General features: G+C 42.6%; 1 protein-coding gene across 1 annotated transcript in view; it reads right to left on the bottom strand.

Annotated features, from left to right (window-relative positions):
- Window positions 1–19,144, bottom strand: part of robo2 (roundabout, axon guidance receptor, homolog 2 (Drosophila)) — a 553,585-nt gene that overhangs the window by 93,526 nt on the left and 440,915 nt on the right. Inside the window, 4 exon segments of the mRNA XM_060943573.1 lie at window positions 1,145–1,187; window positions 12,749–12,909; window positions 13,296–13,489; window positions 16,143–16,267. Coding sequence (XP_060799556.1) covers window positions 1,145–1,187; window positions 12,749–12,909; window positions 13,296–13,489; window positions 16,143–16,267 — 523 coding nt within the window.

The following is a 19,144-nucleotide window of genomic DNA, read 5'->3' as shown; positions in this document are numbered from 1 at the left end:
AGTTATACGGATTCTTTAAAAAAACTTCAATATTTATTTAGAGCTATAATCAATTCCCACGATGATAAAAGAGCGCATAACATTTACAAACGTACTGTACACCACAGACAGCCAGTAAAGAGTCTTATGAAATCGCGCGTTATTTTGTGGTAGCGAGACTTCGTTCCACTTTTGATCATGCGCACACCGCATTGCGAGATTCCCGCCAACCGTGAAGTCACAGACATATAAACATAGACGCCGCCTTCTGCGTAGAATCATACGTCATCCTCGCCACCATATTGGATGTGGCAAAGTGGAGATTCTTCAACCGTCTCTGGTATAGCGTCTAGACAGTAGCTGAGAATAAAGATGCCTCATTCATGTGCTGCGTTTAACTGTACCAACAGGTTTACCGTCCAAACAAGATCACATGGGATTACCTTTCACAGGTGAGACTGGAAAAATACTTTTCATTGTATTTGGTCATTATAACGTAATTTTACAAACAGATTTTCCTGACTTTGTGGCTAACATGAAGTCTCGCGCATAATAGCCACTCGGTGAAACCTGTCTCCAAACAACGAAGTATTTCCTTCGTAACTACGCTGATAACACTTTGTGTTTTTGTCAAACATTGGAGCTTTGTATTCATTCTGAAGGTTTATTGTTATTAATATTGAATAAAAAGTAACTGGGATATATCATGGTTAATTATCATTCAAATTTTAGGTAAATTATTTTAATTTGCATCTTATACGGATTTTATAAGGGAAATACGGATTTTGGAGGTTGGTTATACAGGTTTGATTGACCAAAGGTTGACACGTATGCCGATGGTCTCTGGTCACCACATCGCTGCTAGTTTCTTCCTGTACATTTGCACCCTATTATAGATTAATAATAAATGGTGGACTAGTGCCGGTTGTTCCTCTGCCACCCGGACAGGGGGGACGACAACACCTTTTTCTATGAAACTGCACTTTCAAAGAACTCTCTGAGGAAACATTTGCATCATTTTCCACTAAAGTGGAACATCAATCTCAAACTGAATGAATGGGCTGAAGAATAAGGGTTTTGATGACCTGATTCAGAGAGGATGACTATGATCAGCACTGTGATGATAAGTGGGGTATAAAAAAGGGATAAATGATGAAGAACGTACCTTCCATTGCTCATCAAGCCTCCATCAACACGCTGGAACGTCACTGGGGTTAGAGAGAGAGAGAGAGAGAGAGAATCATTATAGTTAATGTCTAGACAGTAGTACAGGTGATATTTATGGGAGCATGAGGGAGAGAGAGAAGCAATTTGGGATTTTCCCCCATTTTAAATTTATAGATTGGCCATTTATTTCACGCTTGTTTGTTACAGATTTATCATTTTCACCACTCAGACATGCTAAAAAAAAAAACCCTCTGAAATATAAATATTCTTCACCTATCTGTTCTTTTTCTTCAGGTTGAACTTGACTGAGATGAAAACTATTCCTTATTTACACATTCACACCCTTTCCAGTGATTATTCCAAACCAATTTATTTGTACAGCCAATTTAATTCTCTTTTTCCCAATTTTTTTTGTTTATTCGGTATTTAAAAAAAGAGAGTACATTAGATACATCAGGCACATATTGTAAAATACACAATGGTGAATGAGTAAAAAAAAAAAAAAAATTGTACCATAGTATATTCTACCAAGGATTACTCAAAAAAAAAAGTCCAGTGGACTTAATATGGACTAATTTCCATTGCGGTCCTCTGTGATTCTGATATACAGTTCAGTGCAAAAGTTTATACCCCCTTCATTTACAGATGAAAACGTTATTTAAAACAAAACAAACACAACATTCTGTTCTATAATAAATATCCAAACTATTTTTATTTTGGAGGGGGTTTGTTTGGTTGTTGAAGGAAAGAAGTCTAATATAGAGTTTTAGAGTTACTTTTAACAGCAAGCTCAAAAGTTTGCATCCCCCTTATTTCATGTGCAAAACCCTAACCCTTACCGTGAAAATACCCTCCATCAATTTTACACGGTGAAGCACGGTGGTGCTACACCAAAGTAATGATAAGCGTCTAGTGTTGTACAGGCAATTATACTGCAGCTGGCTGGTAATTTATTGCAAAAACAAGAGCTGAGTGTGTAAGTCAGTCCTGCCAGTACGTAGCCTTGCCATTACCAAGACTCCTCCAGTGCCTCCTTGCGGCAATGCATTGGAACTGTTACGTCACAGACTGTAGGGGATCTCGGCGCACCAAGTGTGTAGGCCTGCAGGTGTGTGGATATGCCCTAGCACTCATCAACCTTGCCCCAGGTATATATGGGTTAAATAGCTGGGTGCATGGGAGTCGATAGGTGAGTAAAGCACCCTGTTTAGGAGAGATGACTGATGTCATATCAGGTAGATGTAGGCTCCTAAGACTTGCATCTAGAGGAGGAGAACCTTCATGGCGAATCTCCTGGTCCTCCAGGTTGGGGATTGAGCACAAGACTAAGGCCCTGTCCACACGGCAATGGATTCAGATATAATCTGATAAAATTGTTTATCGTTTCGGCCTGGCGTCCACACGGCACCGGTGTTTTGGGTGCCCCAAAACGAAATCTTTCGAGAACGGGTTCCAGAGTGGAAAAATCTGGCAACGGCACCGTTGCGAAGTCGTCTGGATGAGTAGAACGGATTTGTTTACGATGACATCACAACCACATGACTGTCAGTGCTTCACGCCGGGTAGAAGTGTAACGAACTCGATGTGAGTTGTCAACAAATCCTATAACTTGGTTCATGAAACGCGCTTACAAAATATTTTCACTGCTTTCCAAAAACAAAAACAATCCCGCCAGCAAAAATAGGGAAAAAAAAAAAGGAGCGATCTCACCTCTTCAGATGTTGGTTTAAGTCTGAAAATACATTCCTCAAAAAGGGCGTAGAAGAACAAAGTAATCCATCAACGTGTAGCATTCAATTTATTCCAGGCCATTAAAGAATTCTGGAGGATATCAGAATGTTGGCGTACCGGCTTCCATCTACCCCCATTCATTCCTCTTTCCGCGTGTTTCGTTATACGCTACTGATTAATAATCAAAACTTTATGTGGCTGATGCTACAGAAGAAGGGGTTTATGCGCATACGTCCTACTTCTTCTATTGTTCTGGTGTCTCCGATGGGACCGTCTTACAGCGCACGTAGAGGTGTGGCATGTGTATTGCATCCTTTTCAGCAAGTGTTGCGTTGCCATATGTACCTGATATTTTACTGATCCGTTGCCCATGTGGACGCGATATTTAAAAAAAAAAAAAAATCTTGTTGCCGTTGTCATGTGGATGTAGCCTAACTCTCTCAGCTAAAGAAAAGTCATAGTTACGGAAACCAGATGGTCTTATGTGCCGATACAAGGCATAAAGAGGACAAATAAGGATAAGTCAGGATAAGTAAGTCAATTTTACTCAACATAACAAAATGTCCTTTTGGAAGCCATGGCCTAAGGGTTAGAGAAGCAGCTTTGGGACCAAAAGGTCACCGGTTTGATTCCCGGGACCAGCAGGAATGATTGAAGTGCCCTTGAGCAAGGCACCTAACCTTGAACTGCTCCCTAGGCTGCTCTGAGTATGTTGTAAATGCCATTAATGTAATGCTTTGTAATTAAAATAGAAATGAATACCCTCCAAGGGTCGAGACAATGCTAAAATCATACTCCTCTTGCATATCTTTCAAAGAAACATAACCTCGAAAAGATCACAGTTTTTTAGCAACAGCCCATCAGGAGAATATTTGCAACCATCGTTGCATTCAGAAGATGCCATGATTTCCTTCTTACTCATCTGAATGTCCTGGATATCATTGTCCAAGTCATGTATGCTCTTTTTTTTTCTTTCTAAGGAATAGTTGTAGTTCGATATGAATGCACTTCCCTTTTGATAAGGATTTAGTGCAGGAGGACACACGCAGAGCATTAAAATCCCATCAGTTTTCAGTCTTAGTCTGATAGATGGGACATCTGCTCCTACTTATGGTCATTTCAGCCTTTTTTTTTTTTTTTTAAGGTCACTAACTTCATAAAAAAAAAGATGTGCTGGATCAAGTGCTATTCTTTTTGTAAGCTACAGAATAATAAAGACAGAAGCCATGTTGTGAAATAACTCTGAACTGGCTGAGCAGAAAATCAACTCCATCACCTCAGCAAGCTGTGTGTAAATGCTGTAAACACTGAGGGTTGAAATGTATGTTTTATATTAAAACACAAATGAAGAATAAGGCTGTAAATCTAAAATAATAATAATAATAATAATTTCTGAGGGGCGGCACGGTGGTGTAGTGGTTAGCGCTGTCGCCTCACAGCAAGAAGGTCCCGGGTTCGAGCCCCGTGGCCGGCGAGGGCCTTTCTGTGCGGAGTTTGCATGTTCTCCCCGTGTCCGCGTGGGTTTCCTCCGGGAGCTCCGGTTTCCCCCACAGTCCAAAGACATGCAGGTTAGGTTAACTGGTGACTCTAAATTGAGCGTAGGTGTGAATGTGAGTGTGAATGGTTGTCTGTGTCTATGTGTCAGCCCTGTGATGACCTGGCGACTTGTCCAGGGTGTACCCCGCCTTTCACCCGTAGTCAGCTGGGATAGGCTCCAGCTCGCCTGCGACCCTGTAGAAGGATAAAGCGGCTAGAGATAATGAGATGAGATGAGATGAATAATTTCTGAGATGGGCGGCATGGTGGTGTAGTGGTTAGTGCTGTCGCCTCACAGCAAGAAGGTCCTGGGTTCGAGCCCCGTGGCCGGCGAGGGCCTTTCTGTGTGGAGTTTGCATGTTCTCCCCGTGTCCACGTGGGTTTCCTCCGGGTGCTCCGGTTTCCCCCACAGTCCAAAGACATGCAGGTTAGGTTAACTGGTGACTCTAAATTGACCGTAGGTGTGAATGTGAGTGTGAATGGTTGTCTGTGTCTATGTGTCAGCCCTGTGATGACCTGGCGACTTGTCCAGGGTGTACCCCGCCTTTCGCCCGTAGTCAGCTGGGATAGGCTCCAGCTTGCCTGCGACCCTGTAGAACAGGATAAAGCGGCTAGAGATAATGAGATGAGATTTCTGCTTATTCAAAGGGAAGACATTTATTGTTATTGTAAGACCTGTATTTTTTTTTGTAGCTTAAAATGTGTTTGATATACATATAAGGACATGATGATAAGAAAAGGATTCCTGTAACCGTCCCGAAGCAGATTAGAATGGAGTGTTTTATTCCTCTTATACCACAGCAATTTCTAATGTTAATGTATTTTTAATAAAGAATGACATCACAAAACAGCACATTTTAATCAATTTTAAAGTTACAGTTTAATGTTGTGAAAGTCGTTCTCTCATGAGCCTCTCTTTTATTCTATCTCTAGAAGTTAATTAGACAAAAAAAAGAACCACTGAGAAACCACGAAGCAGAAATCCATCTGTCCTGAAGACTTTCCTGACATTGAAGACTCCTTCCATAAACCCTAAATAAACATCTCTTTAGAGAAGATTCCACCACATTGACGATTACACATTTCTTAGCAGAGCAGAGCTCCATACGTCAGAGAATATGGTGAAGCATTGACCTGATTTTTGATGGCTTTTGCGACCGTACAACGACCGTACATACGAACAACATCCGAGTACCACCACCACCACCACAGGGAACCTGATCGTAAGTTCAAGGCAACGTATCTCAAACACTTGACCACCAGACGATGAAATTTGTATCTTTATTTACCTAAGATGGCTGGGTTTTTAATTTGCTTTTTTATAAATAATGTGAGATTATTAACTAACACACTTTATGGAAAATATTCACGACAGTTTCATATAAAATGAGTTCATCTCATCTCATTATCTGTAGCTGCTTTATCCTGTTCTACAGGGTCGCAGGCAAGCTGGAGCCTATCCCAGCTGACTACGGGTGAAAGGCGGGGTACACCCTGGACAAGTCGCCAGGTCATCACAGGGCTGACACATAGACACAGACAACCATTCACACTCACATTCACACCTACGCTCAATTTAGAGTCACCAGTTAACCTAACCTGCATGTCTTTGGACTGTGGGGGAAACCGGAGCACCCGGAGGAAACCCACGCGGACACGGGGAGAACATGCAAACTCCGCACAGAAAGGCCCTCGCTGGCCACGGGGCTCGAACCCGGATCTTCTTACTGTGAAGCGACAGCGCTAACCACTGTGCCGCCTATATAAAATGAGTTAAAACAATTTTATTAGTCCACTTGCTTGTTGGACAGTTGATGTTTAGAACCAGATGATTGTTTGACATCAAGTTTGAAACCTCAAGATCGCAGCTCGAACCCTCGGAGCTCATACGCTGCATTTGGTCGTGGAGGATGTTTTCCAGTCATTTTTTTTCCCCCGAAGGTTTTTATCTTCCTCGTTTTTTTCATAGTGGGCAATGTATCTTTGCATTGTCTGCTTTTTTTTACCTGAATGATTCCTTACTTTGCTGTGCACACTTGTGTAAACATAATTATTGTACAGTTCAATAGCAATTATGAGCATCTTTCCTTAGTTGTAGATACAGTACCTTGCAAAAGTATTCATCCCCCTTGGTGTTTGTCCTGTTTTGTTGCATTACAAGTTGGAATTAGAATGGATTTTTGGAGCGTTGGCACCATTTGATTTACACAACATGCCGACCACTTTAAAGGTGAAATTTATTGTTTTATTGTGACACAAACGATAATTAAGATGAAAAAACAGAAATCTGGAGAATGCATAGGTATTCACCCCCTTTCGTATGAAACCCCTAAATAAGAGCTGGTCCAACCAATTCACTTGATAAGTCACATAATTAGTTGATTAAGATCCACCTGTGTGCAATCAAAGTGTCACATGATTGGTCACGTGATGTCTGCCTAAATCAGCCTGTTCTGGAAGGACCCTGACTCTGCAACACTACTAAGCAAGCAACATAAGAACCAAGGAGCCTCCAAACAGGTCAGAGACAAAAGTTGTGGAGAAGTATAGATCAGGGTTGGGTTATAAAAAATATCCCAAAATTGAATATCCCACAGAGCTCCATTAAATCCATTATAGCAAAATGGAAAGAACATGGCACCACTACAAACCTGACAAGAGAAGGCCCCGCCCACCAAAACCCACAGACCGGGCAAGGAGGGCATTAATCAGAGATGCAACAAAGACACCAAAGAGAACACTGAAGGAGCTGCAAAGATCCACAGCGGAGATGGGAGTATCTGTCCATAGGACCACTTTAAGCTGTACACCCCAGAATGGAGCTTTATGGAAGAGTGGCCAGAAAAAAAGTCCATTGCTTAAAAAAAAAAAATCACATTTGGAGTTTGCCCAGCAGCATGTGGCAGACTCCCCAAACACATGGAAGAAGATTCTCTGGTCAAATGAGACAAAAAATGAACTTTTTGGTCATCATGGGAAATGCCATACTGTATGTGGTTGCAAACCCAACACCCTGAGAACACCATCCCTACAGTGAAGCATGGTGGTGGCAGCATCATGTTGTGGGGATGCTTTTCATCTGCAGGGACAGGAAAGCTGGTCAGGACTGAAGGAAATATGGATGGCACTAAATACAGGGCAATTCTGGAGGAAAACCTGTTTGAGTCGGCCAGAGGTTTGAGACTGGGACGAAGGTTCACATTCCAGCAGGACAATGACCCTAAACATACTGCTAAAGCTACACTGGAGTGGTTTAAAGGGAAACAGTGAAATGTCTTGGAATGGCCGAGTCAAAGCCCAGACCTCAATCCAATTGAGAATCTGTGGCATAACTTGAAGATTGCTGTACACCAATGCAACCCATCTAACTTGAAGGAGTTGGAGCAGTTTTGCCTTGAGGAATGGACAAAAATCCCAGTGGCTAGATGTGCTAAGCTAATAGAGACAAACCCCAAGAGACTTGCAGCTGTAATTGTAGCAAAAGGTGGCTCTACAAAGTATTGACTTTGAGGGGGGTGAATACCTATGCACACTCCAGATTTCTGTTTTTTCATCTTATTGTCACAATAAAAAAAAGTGCACCTTTAAAGTGGTAGGCATGTTGTGTAAATGAAATGGTGCTAACCCTCCAAAAATCCGTTTTAATTCCAGCTTGTAATGCTACAAAACAGGACAAACACTAAGGGGGATGAATACTTTTGCAAGGCACTGTAATCTAAACCTACTGCAGATTCATATCGATTCGTTCTTGTTGTGCACGATGATATTGGATGGTAATGCTACAGTAGTGCTGTAAAGTGAAAGCGCTGGTTCACTGCTGTCCCCCAGGCACCCAGCAGAGTCACGCCATAATAAATGTGGTGGTGTTGTTTCTGGCGCATGGCACGTGGAGTCAAAGAAATATGTATCGTAACTGCGATGCGTATCCTGTAAGTCACGCTAAATGTTACTCCAGAAGCGATAATGCATTCGAACGAGCACATTAATATAACCCAGGTGCACTCCTGTCAGAGCTGCTGTTCGAGAAAATTAATCAACAACACCTTCTCGTCTGACCAATCAAGGCTGTGGTATAGACTATAGACTTCCATTTTAAGTTTTAAGTTCTTTTCTCAAGACAGGAAGATGTGTAGAAATATTAGACACACACTACAGATACTGTAGATAGAACGATTATTTTATGCACATGCTGTATGTTTATGATCGAACAGCCAATGGTGCTGGAGACAAAACCACAGAGGCTTTGGAAGGGAAAAAAAAACATACAAAGCTGGATATCTAAAGCAGGAAAGGATGAAAGATGGCTTTCTGGCTGAAACACATGGACGAGATGGTACAAATCCAGACCATTACGCCAATGGACACATGAGTGAGAACTCATTATAAGGGACTTTATGTGAAAATTTATTCAGGATGACACACAAATATCGACAAAACCTTGTTCTTTAACGGAGCGACTGTTTGTCATGTAGCACATGAAATGGACTGAAGACGGAATTTAGTTTCAGGTGGTGGCAGGATTTTGTCTTCCTCCTGTCCTCCTCTGTCCTCCTACAATAAACCAACTAAACTAAACAGCTAGACGGGAGCTCGGAAGAAAAAAACAAAACAAGAAAAAAAACAAAAACGTCTTTCTGGCTTATACAACCCCGATTCCAAAAAAGTTGGGACAAAGTACAAATTGTAAATAAAAATGGAATGCGATGATGTGGAAGTTTCAAAATTCCATATTTTATTCAGAATAGAACATAGATGACATATCAAATGTTTAAACCGAGAAAATGTATCATTTAAAGAGAAAAATTAGATGATTTTAAATTTCATGACAACAACACATCTCAAAAAAGTTGGGACAAGGCCATGTTTCCCACAGTGAGACATCCCCTTTTCTCTTTACAACAGTCTGTAAACGTCTGGGGACTGAGGAGACAAGTTGCTCAAGTTTAGGGATAGGAATGTTAACCCAGTCTTGTCTAATGTAGGATTCTAGTTGCTCAACTGTCTTAGGTCTTTTTCGTCGTATCTTCCATTTTATGATGCGCCAAATGTTTTCTATGGGTGAAAGATCTGGACTGCAGGCTGGCCAGTTCAGTACCCGGACCCTTCTTCTACGCAGCCATGATGCTGTAATTGATGCAGTATGTGGCTTGGCATTGTCATGTTGGAAAATGCAAGGTCTTCCCTGAAAGAGACGTCGTCTGGATGGGAGCATATGTTGCTCTAGAACCTGGATATACCTTTCAGCATTGATGGTGTCTTTCCAGATGTGTAAGCTGCCCATGCCACACGCACTAATGCAACCCCATACCATCAGAGATGCAGGCTTCTGAACTGAGCGCTGAGAACAACTCGGGTCGTCCTTCTCCTCTTTAGTCCGAATGACACGGCGTCCCTGATTTCCATAAAGAACTTCAAATTTTGATTCGTCTGACCACAGAACAGTTTTCCACTTTGCCACAGTCCATTTTAAATGAGCCTTGGCCCAGAGAAGACGTCTGCGCTTCTGGATCGTGTTTAGATACGGCTTCTTCTTTGAACTATAGAGTTTTAGTTGGCAACGGCGGATGGCACGGTGAATTGTGTTCACAGATAATGTTCTCTGGAAATATTCCTGAGCCCATTTTGTGATTTCCAATACAGAAGCATGCCTGTATGTGATGCAGTGCCGTCTAAGGGCCCGAAGATCACGGGCACCCAGTATGGTTTTCCGGCCTTGACCCTTACGCACAGAGATTCTTCCAGATTCTCTGAATCTTTTGATGATATTATGCACTGTAGATGATGATATGTTCAAACTCTTTGCAATGTTACACTGTCGAACTCCTTTCTGATATTGCTCCACTATTTGTCGGTGCAGAATTAGGGGGATTGGTGATCCTCTTCCCATCTTTACTTCTGAGAGCCGCTGCCACTCCAAGATGCTCTTTTTATACCCAGTCATGTTAATGACCTATTGCCAATTGACCTAATGAGTTGCAATTTGGTCCTCCAGCTGTTCCTTTTTTGTACCTTTAACTTTTCCAGCCTCTTATTGCCCCTGTCCCAACTTTTTTGAGATGTGTTACTGTCATGAAATTTCAAATGAGCCAATATTTGGCATGAAATTTCAAAATGTCTCACTTTCGACATTTGATATGTTGTCTATGTTCTATTGTGAATACAATATCAGTTTTTGAGATTTGTAAATTATTGCATTCCGTTTTTATTTACAATTTGTACTTTGTCCCAACTTTCTTGGAATCGGGGTTGTATTTCCTTTGAAGGACGATGATGACATTATAGCTCTGGATGGTGTTTACAACCAAACCCCTTGAGACAGAAGTAAGAAAATGTGGAACATTAGAAATAAATGTATTTTTATTCTCATAAATATCATTACAAGCTCAAGCGAAATGAAAACACTTTTTTTTTAAATGTGACATCATGATATACATTTTTGTGATTACATATATAAACTTACTACTATTATACTATTATTACTGTTGTATATTTATTTATTTATTTATTTATAGCAACATTGACAAATTGATTGAACGCTTGGCCCTCAGATTAATTAAACGAGACCATCAGTGACGGCGTAGCTCACTATAGTCCAGAAGGAACGATCTAAAGAGGGCCACCTTGCGTAGTTCTACTCTCAACCAGTCCAGCTCAAATATTTGCCAGAAAGAATCCAAAACGGCAAGGAATTGACCAAGAAGAAGCGATTTTTGTTAAACTACTTAAGGAACTAAGGTTTAATTAGTCCATAACTTGATTAATAATTGTAATGAAGCACATCTGGGTGGAAGTTCTATGCACCCTCGGTCCCCCTACCTTCATACCAGAAAGAATCAAAATCGGTTAAGAATTGAGGGAGAAGAAGCGATGTGTGTGGAAACTGCTCGTTAGGGATTGATTAATTATTCCATATCTTCATTATTAATTGCAGTTATGCAAATTTGGGTAGAAACTATCTATATGCACCCCAGACAGACCGACCTTCTTGCCGAAAAGAATAAAAATCGGTGAAGAATTGAGAGAGAAGAAGTGATTTTCATGAAATGTGGTCGACGCCGGACGGCACATGATGGTATAAACTCATCACCTGTCGGCCGGATGAGCCAACAATGTTAATATCAAGTGAAGCTAAATGAACTGTAATCCAAATCGATATAGATTTAATGACGTATTTTAATTTCATCATTTGCTTCTCACGAACATCATTAGGATTTTATATATATATCCTTTTTTCAAAGTGCAATCTCACTTTTGGGAGACTCCGCCCAAATCTACTGTGCAAATTCCTTCCAGTATTTCGTATTCCGATCACTTTCATTAGTGCACGGATGCCAGAAATGAACATGGCTGACGAGATGGATACAGGACGAGGGACGCCGGGGACGATACGATGAGCGAACTAAAGGCCCAGTCACACAGCCGATCACGCATAAATCACGTATAAATCACGTATACAGTTGGCTTGTGCGTGATTGTCAGTGGAGAAATTGACCATTCTTTGGGGGTGTGCGTGGTTGAAAATCACCGATTAATTGCGCATGAACTACGTACAAATCACTTACAATCACTTACAAATCACGCACATCAGCGCATAGGGTCAAAAGAGGGACAATTTCTGTTTTTTTGTCAGTGACTGTCAGTGGATATCAGTGAAATGTACGTGTTACTACGGCGAGACATGCGTGATATGTGCGTTATTCGTCAGTGAAAAGTCATCGACGTGCGCGGTAGCGGTAAATTTCTTGCGATCAACCACTAACGCTCCACGCATATGTCGCGCATTGTCCGCGTCAGAACTACGGCAAAGGACGCACGAATTACGTTAAACGGCGCACAATCGCGCATACTTGTGCGTGATCAATATTTTTGAGCAGCTCAAAACCTGGAATCGCGCACAAACCCGATTCGTCGAACATCCACTGACAACTACTGATGCTCCACGTCAAAAAAACTTATGAATTACGCACAGCACTGATGAATCGCGCACGACTCGAAATTTATGCGCAATTCATGCGTAAATCGTAAGTTTTGGCTGTGTGACTGGGCCTTAAGGAAAGCAGTGGAGGAAGCGCAGGAAGGAAGGACGGACGGAGTGGAAAAGTGATAGACGGGACAAATGAACAGTACCTGCCGGGGTGAAGGTGAACGACTGAACTGCAAAACAAGGAGATAAAGAAGAAAGAGTGCGTGTTAAGAGGCTGGAGTGAGAAGTGCTACAGCTTTCAAGGGGACGTGTGTGTGTATGTGTGTGTTCAGAGGTGGTGAACACTTCCACAAATGCCGATCTCGCCTTGTGAGAATGAGAAACAGGACAAAACGATATTTTCTCTTTTACCGGCATAGTTACTGAGTCCTTTCCTCTTCTTCCTCCTCCAGTAGAGCCAGATGCTGAAGCCCATGAGGATGACCCAGCATGCTCCACCGATCCCAGCGATGAACGCTGGCTGCTTCACCACATCCGTGATCTGCTCCGTGATGCTGTTATTCTTGTCCCCGCTCACAATCACATCTCGGAAGTCTTTACCTACACACACACACACACACACGGTTCAGGAGTGATATATGGGCTGATGCATCTCCCGGAGGCCGAGAGTCAAGATAGATAGCGAGGATGACATTTGGGAAATAAGGGCATGTCACCGGACAAATCATCACTTATGGGTCAAACCAGTCAGGAATGGTCAGGGATTACATGAATCACATTTTATTCTGCAAAGTGAAATATATATATAATATAAAAGAATTTCATTTTGATGTAGACTGATGGTAGCTTTAACTTTCTCAAACAGCACGAGGACATCAGATATACATCTGGACTAATACATCTCCTTAAAAAGTTCTTTCAGTTTGATAAACTCCAGGTCGATCTCAGAGGCTGGTACAGATATGGAGTGTTTGTGGTACCGATGAAGATGGACTGAGGTTCGCTCTTCACTCCAACTCCTGCGCTGGTGCTGGCCGCCACCTCCACCCGGTACAGCAGCCCCGCCTGCAGCCCGCCCACCAACACCGAGCGAATCGCAGCGTCCACCGTCTTATTGATGTGGAAACGGGTCTCATTTCCCAAACACCAGATCTGAACAGAAGGGACGAGCCACGCAAAGAGGGGAAAAAAATTATATATACAAATAGTTTACCTGTTCCACACTCACAAAATAACTAAACTTTGCATTTATTCATTTAGCTATTCAACTTTGAAAAAATTCTTGAAAACTCCTGGCTGGCTCACCAATTCGTTTTTTATACATGTACTAGTGCTGTCAAGCGATTAAAATATTTAATCGCGATTAATGTCGCGACTGTCATAGTTAACTCGCGATTAATCGCAATTTAATCGCACATTTTTGTCACATGAAAAACCATGTAATTCTCTTATCAGCATAAAAAAGTGAATGGGCTTGCTCACCATTCGAACTACGGGGGTACACGGGGGATCCGAGATCCCCTGAAACAGACATGAGATCCCTTGAAAACATGATTTGGGAAATGTTGGGGGGGTCTCTAAAATATTGGTAAAATGATGTTTATTGACATAGCAATCGTGTGTAACGGGAAGCATTTGCATATCCGAAGTGAGCACGCGATGGAGAGCCGCGCTCTGAGACAAGCACAAGCACCCCCCCCCCCCCCCCCCCCCCCAAGGGGAAAAAAGGGACCCCCCGAAAATATCGGCATAGTTCGAACACTGGTTGTACCAATGTTTTGTTTTTTTTTATTGCAGAGCATAACACGTCTTGTCACAGCCACTGCAAAGTCGGGCTGGAGCCGCCGATGGGAAAACAAAACCTAATCCGAGCACCGTGGCTCTTCGGGGGAGGGCAGAGGACTCTGGCTGTGCGGGGCGTGGCATTACAGTCTAGCTGCTATTGTTTTTCTAAGCAAAGTCTCTGTTCCAAGTTCCTGGCAGTTTCAAAAGCTTATGAAAAACCTACATCATGTCACAGAGCGTTAATCTCGCAATAAAAAAATTATCGCCGTTAAAATTGAGTCAAGTTAATGCGTTAATAACGCGACATTTTTGACAGCACTAATATGTACATGTTATTTCATTTTTCCTTCTTTCTTTTTTTTTTTTACTATGGTGCATTAGGACCAGTGTAGTGAGTGAACTGATCTGGTGCCTTGACACAAAAAGCAAACAAACAAAACTCACAATTTTTCTTTAGTTGTTTTATTTTTCCCTCATAAATTTGTGACTTTTTAATCTTGGAATTAGTTTTTTTTTTTTCCTTGCAAATTTATGGGTTCATAATCTCACAGGATATTTTTTTTTCTTATAAATGTATGACTTCCTTTAACTTACAATAGCCCTAACACACCATCATACTTTTCTTGATATTTGAACACAAATATGTTCATACCTTCAAAAAGGTCTATTTTTGCTCGATGGATAAAATTAATTATTTTAAATATTAAATAAATATGACAAATAAAAAATATGAATTGGATAAAAGTATGTCTTATAATAATCTCATCTCATTTCATTATCTCTAGCCGCTTTATCCTGTTCTACAGGGTCGCAGGCGAGCTGGAGCCTATCCCAGCTGACTACGGGTGAAAGGCGGGGTACACCCTGGACAAGTCGCCAGGTCATCACAGGGCTGACACATAGACACAGACAACCATTCACACTCACATTCACACCTACGCTCAATTTAGAGTCACCAGTTAACCTAACCTGCATGTCTTTGGACTGTGGGGGAAACCGGAGCACCCGGAGGAAACCCACGCGGAGAACATGCAAACTCCACACAGAAAGGCCCTCGCCGGCCACGGGGCTCGAACCCGGACCTTCTTGCTGTGAGGCGACAGCGCTAACCACTACACCACCGTGCTGCCCTCTTATAATAATAATAACAATAATAATAATAATGTAGGGGCGGCACGGTGGTGTAGTGATTAGCGCTGTCGCCTCACAGCAAGAAGGTCCGGGTTCGAGCCCCGTGGCCGGCGAGGGCCTTTCTGTGCGGAGTTTGCATGTTCTCCCCGTGTCCGCGTGGGTTTCCTCCGGGTGCTCCGGTTTCCCCCACAGTCCAAAGACATGCAGGTTAGGTTAACTGGTGACTCTAAATTGACCGTAGGTGTGAATGTGAGTGTGAATGGTTGTCTGTGTCTATGTGTCAGCCCTGTGATGACCTGGCGACTTGTCCAGGGTGTACCCCGCCTTTCGCCCGTAGTCAGCTGGGATAGGCTCCAGCTTGCCTGCGACCCTGTAGAAGGATAAAGCGGCTAGAGATAATGAGATGAGATTTAGTTTTATAAAAAAATAAATACTATATAGGTACTTTATTTATAATGCATTTTATTCAATATTTTATTTAATTATATTTGAATTATCTGATTTTATTTCTATTGTCTATGAAATCACCACAATTTATTTACTGTTTATTATTTCTTTTCTGTTCTTTTAATCAATTTATGCCTTTCTACTTGTCTCGTGTAGTTGAATGATTTTTTTTATTTTATTTTTTTCATGTGTGTACACTATTATTGTTTTACTAATTATTTAATTTCCTTTGGTGTTGGTTCTTCCACTAGTCATTATTTTAAACACCACCGTTATTTATATTTAATTGAATAATGTATTTGATTGAATTTTATTCTCTCTGTTGACTCTTTGGTTCACTAAATGGCTCGATACGCACCCAATTGGTGGAAAAGTATCTGAAATAATTTTCATCCACCTGTAAATAACCGGTAGAGCCTGGGGAGCGGAGTTCTCCTCCTACCTTGTACTCCTGGATGATGCCGTTCTGGTGATCGGCAGGAGGCGGGTCCCAGGAGATGCTGATGGAGGTGCTGTTCTGATTTCCCACTGTGAGGACCGTCACCTGCTGCGGCGGAGCGCTGGGAGCTGAGAGAGAGAGAGATGAGGATTGCAGTCTGCACAGGTGGGATTGAAGAAGCTTTGTGTATCACTCAGACCTCTCGCTTTCCATCTCTTGCTCTCTCTCTCTGGTTTAACAGGGACCACAGGTGTGTGTGACACCAGGAGTTCATTAGAAGGGGATTTTCTTGAACCTGACACAGAAATCCTGCACATTTCACTCCGGTTTAATATTCTCTTCCCTCTTGTCTGTCTCAAGCCAAAGGATTTTTATTTATTCCTTTTAATTATTTTTTTTTTTACAAGCATCCCCAACATCAATTTTGTATTTATTTAATTATTATTATTTTAAATAGAGTGACATTTATCCACTAAGCCATCACCAATCGTATGGTTTTTGGAGCCAATCACAGGAGACAGGGTGTTCTCAGAGCATCACAGCAATAAACCAGAGGAAAAAAAAAAAAAGAGACAGAGAGAAGAAGGTGTAACCCTTTTGAAAGAGGGTGGCAGGTTGTGGACGAGGAGGAAAGTGAAATAAAAACGTTTGGGCTCTTTGTGTTGAAAGCACATTCGTGTGGAGACACGGCAGGATCTCGAGGTTCAGCTTTATGAAACGAAATACACTGAAACGATCTTGATGGAGACATTGGCGATCAGTGGGGGAGGAATGAAAGGAGTAATGGCATGGTGTCATGGAAAATAACATTTTCTGGAGGGAAGGGCGGAAAAACGTGTTTTTTTTTTTTCCACTCTGGGAGATGGGAAAGTCACAACACAACAGAATACTGACAGCTCAATTATGGCTCTCCTCTCTCTCTCTCACTCTCTCTCTCGGCCTTTTTCACAACAAAACCAGCTCCGAGGCCAAACTGCAGCCAAATGACCACAAATAAATACCCCCCTCCCCTCCCCTCCCCCAGCTCCCGTAAGCTAACTTTGCTTCAGACCCGCAGGTGACATTAATCTCTTAGCGCTCACGACTTACTCAATGTCATTCAAAGTTAATGCCGCGAATCATTTAGCAGCTCGTCATTATGCGTATCCGAGCCAAACAATACAAAGTTCTCATTTGGAGGGCGACGGTGCGGGCGATGTTAATAGCACCATTAGCATGGTGATGTATGACTTAGCAGAAACGCGTCCGTTTTACTGCCGCGGTAGCAGTCTGGAGGGAACCGTTTGCGATGTTTATTTATGCCTGAAAAGGTGTATTTATGTAAAATTAATTCACGCAGTCATTACTGCATTCGGAGAAGCTCGTGAACTTTATCTTATTTCCCCCATGTGGACTGTTAGCTGTTTTAATGTGAAAAACAAAGAAAAATGCAATGAAACACTGTGAAAGGATTTACTTAGACCAGAGGGCTGCTGGATTCTTAAATCTGATTGGTTAATTCATTTTTTGTACAAGTCACAGGTTGGGCGGCACGGTGGTGTAGTGGTTAGCGCTGTCGCTTCACAGCAAGAAGGTCCGGGTTCGAGCCCCGTGGCCGGCGAGGGCCTTTCTGTGCGGAGTTTGCATGTTCTCCCCGTGTCCGCGTGGGTTTCCTCCGGGTGCTCCGGTTTCCCCCACAGTCCAAAGACATGCAGGTTAGGTTAACTGGTGACTCTAAATTGAGCGTAGGTGTGAATGTGAGTGTGAATGGTTGTCTGTGTCTATGTGTCAGCCCTGTGATGACCTGGCGACTTGTCCAGGGTGTACCCCGCCTTTCACCCGTAGTCAGCTGGGATAGGCTCCAGCTCGCCTGCGACCCTGTAGAACAGGATAAAGCTGCTAGAGATAATAAGATGAGATGAAGTCACAGGTTTATACAGTATCAAAGCTCTTGTTTGAATGTGTTATCATTTCCGAAGAGCTCATACAGAGACTTGGAGAGCAGACGCTTCATATAAACGATACGGTGAAGTTTTCTGGAAGGAAAGGTTTAGGTAACCTTTATGGAAGGAGTCTCCAGTGTTGGCGCTTTGGAACAGAATGAACACGAACTGAATTGCATCATCAGTTTTCCCTTGGCTAATCAGACACAAGGTACGCCACCACACTTGCCAGAGCAGTAGGGGGTTAGGTGCCTTGCTCAAGGGCACTTGAGCCAATCCTGCTGGTTCAGGGAATCAAATCAGTGACCTTTTGGTCCCAAAGCTGTTTCTCTAAACATCTGACCATGGTCTAAAGGATAAAGAAGCAGCTTTGGGACCAAAGGGTCACTGGTTTGATTCCATGGACGAGCAGGAATGGCTGAAGTGCCCTTGAGCAAGGCACCTAACCCCCTACTGCTCCTCAGGCTCCTCTAGGTATGCTGTACGTTGCTCTGGATAAGAGCGTCTGCTAAATGAAAGCTGATATATATAACGAATTTATTCAAGAATCACATCATACTTTTTATCCACGTCCACCAAACAAGTCAGTTCCTGTTCTCATTTGTGTTACAGCAGCTATAAACAGTCGTACCCTCACTGGGCTCTCTTGTTTACAGATGTTTCCAGAATAGAGGAGTTTACACTTTGTGGTTTCTCACTTCAACAGGGTGGCATGGTGGTGCAGCGGTTAGCACTGTTGCCTCACAGCAAGAAGGTTCTGGGTTCGAGCCTCACGGCCGATAGGGGCCTTCCTTTGTGGAGTTTGCATGGGTTTCCTTCAGGTGCTCTGGTTTCCCCCACAGACCAAGGACATGCAGATTAGGTAAAAATACCCAGCAACCGGGATTGTATATGTCATGATCCACCCTGGACTTCCACTCTGGAGATTTACTATCTCCCAGTTCAGCGCAATCCGGATCTGGGATGGGACTTCCATCGTGCCGGCATTCACTTCCTGGTCTGCTCTGCTGTGTATGAATAGGCCGTTCTCAGAAGGGGACTTTGCCAGAACGTCTTGTCTGTTTCTCACGTCATCTCTGTGCC

This window comes from Neoarius graeffei, chromosome 17, assembly GCF_027579695.1.
Source record: "Neoarius graeffei isolate fNeoGra1 chromosome 17, fNeoGra1.pri, whole genome shotgun sequence".
In the NCBI taxonomy this organism is placed as follows: domain Eukaryota; kingdom Metazoa; phylum Chordata; class Actinopteri; order Siluriformes; family Ariidae; genus Neoarius; species Neoarius graeffei.
Note: the sequence above shows the minus strand (reverse complement) of the source record. Positions and strands in the feature narration are given on the sequence as shown.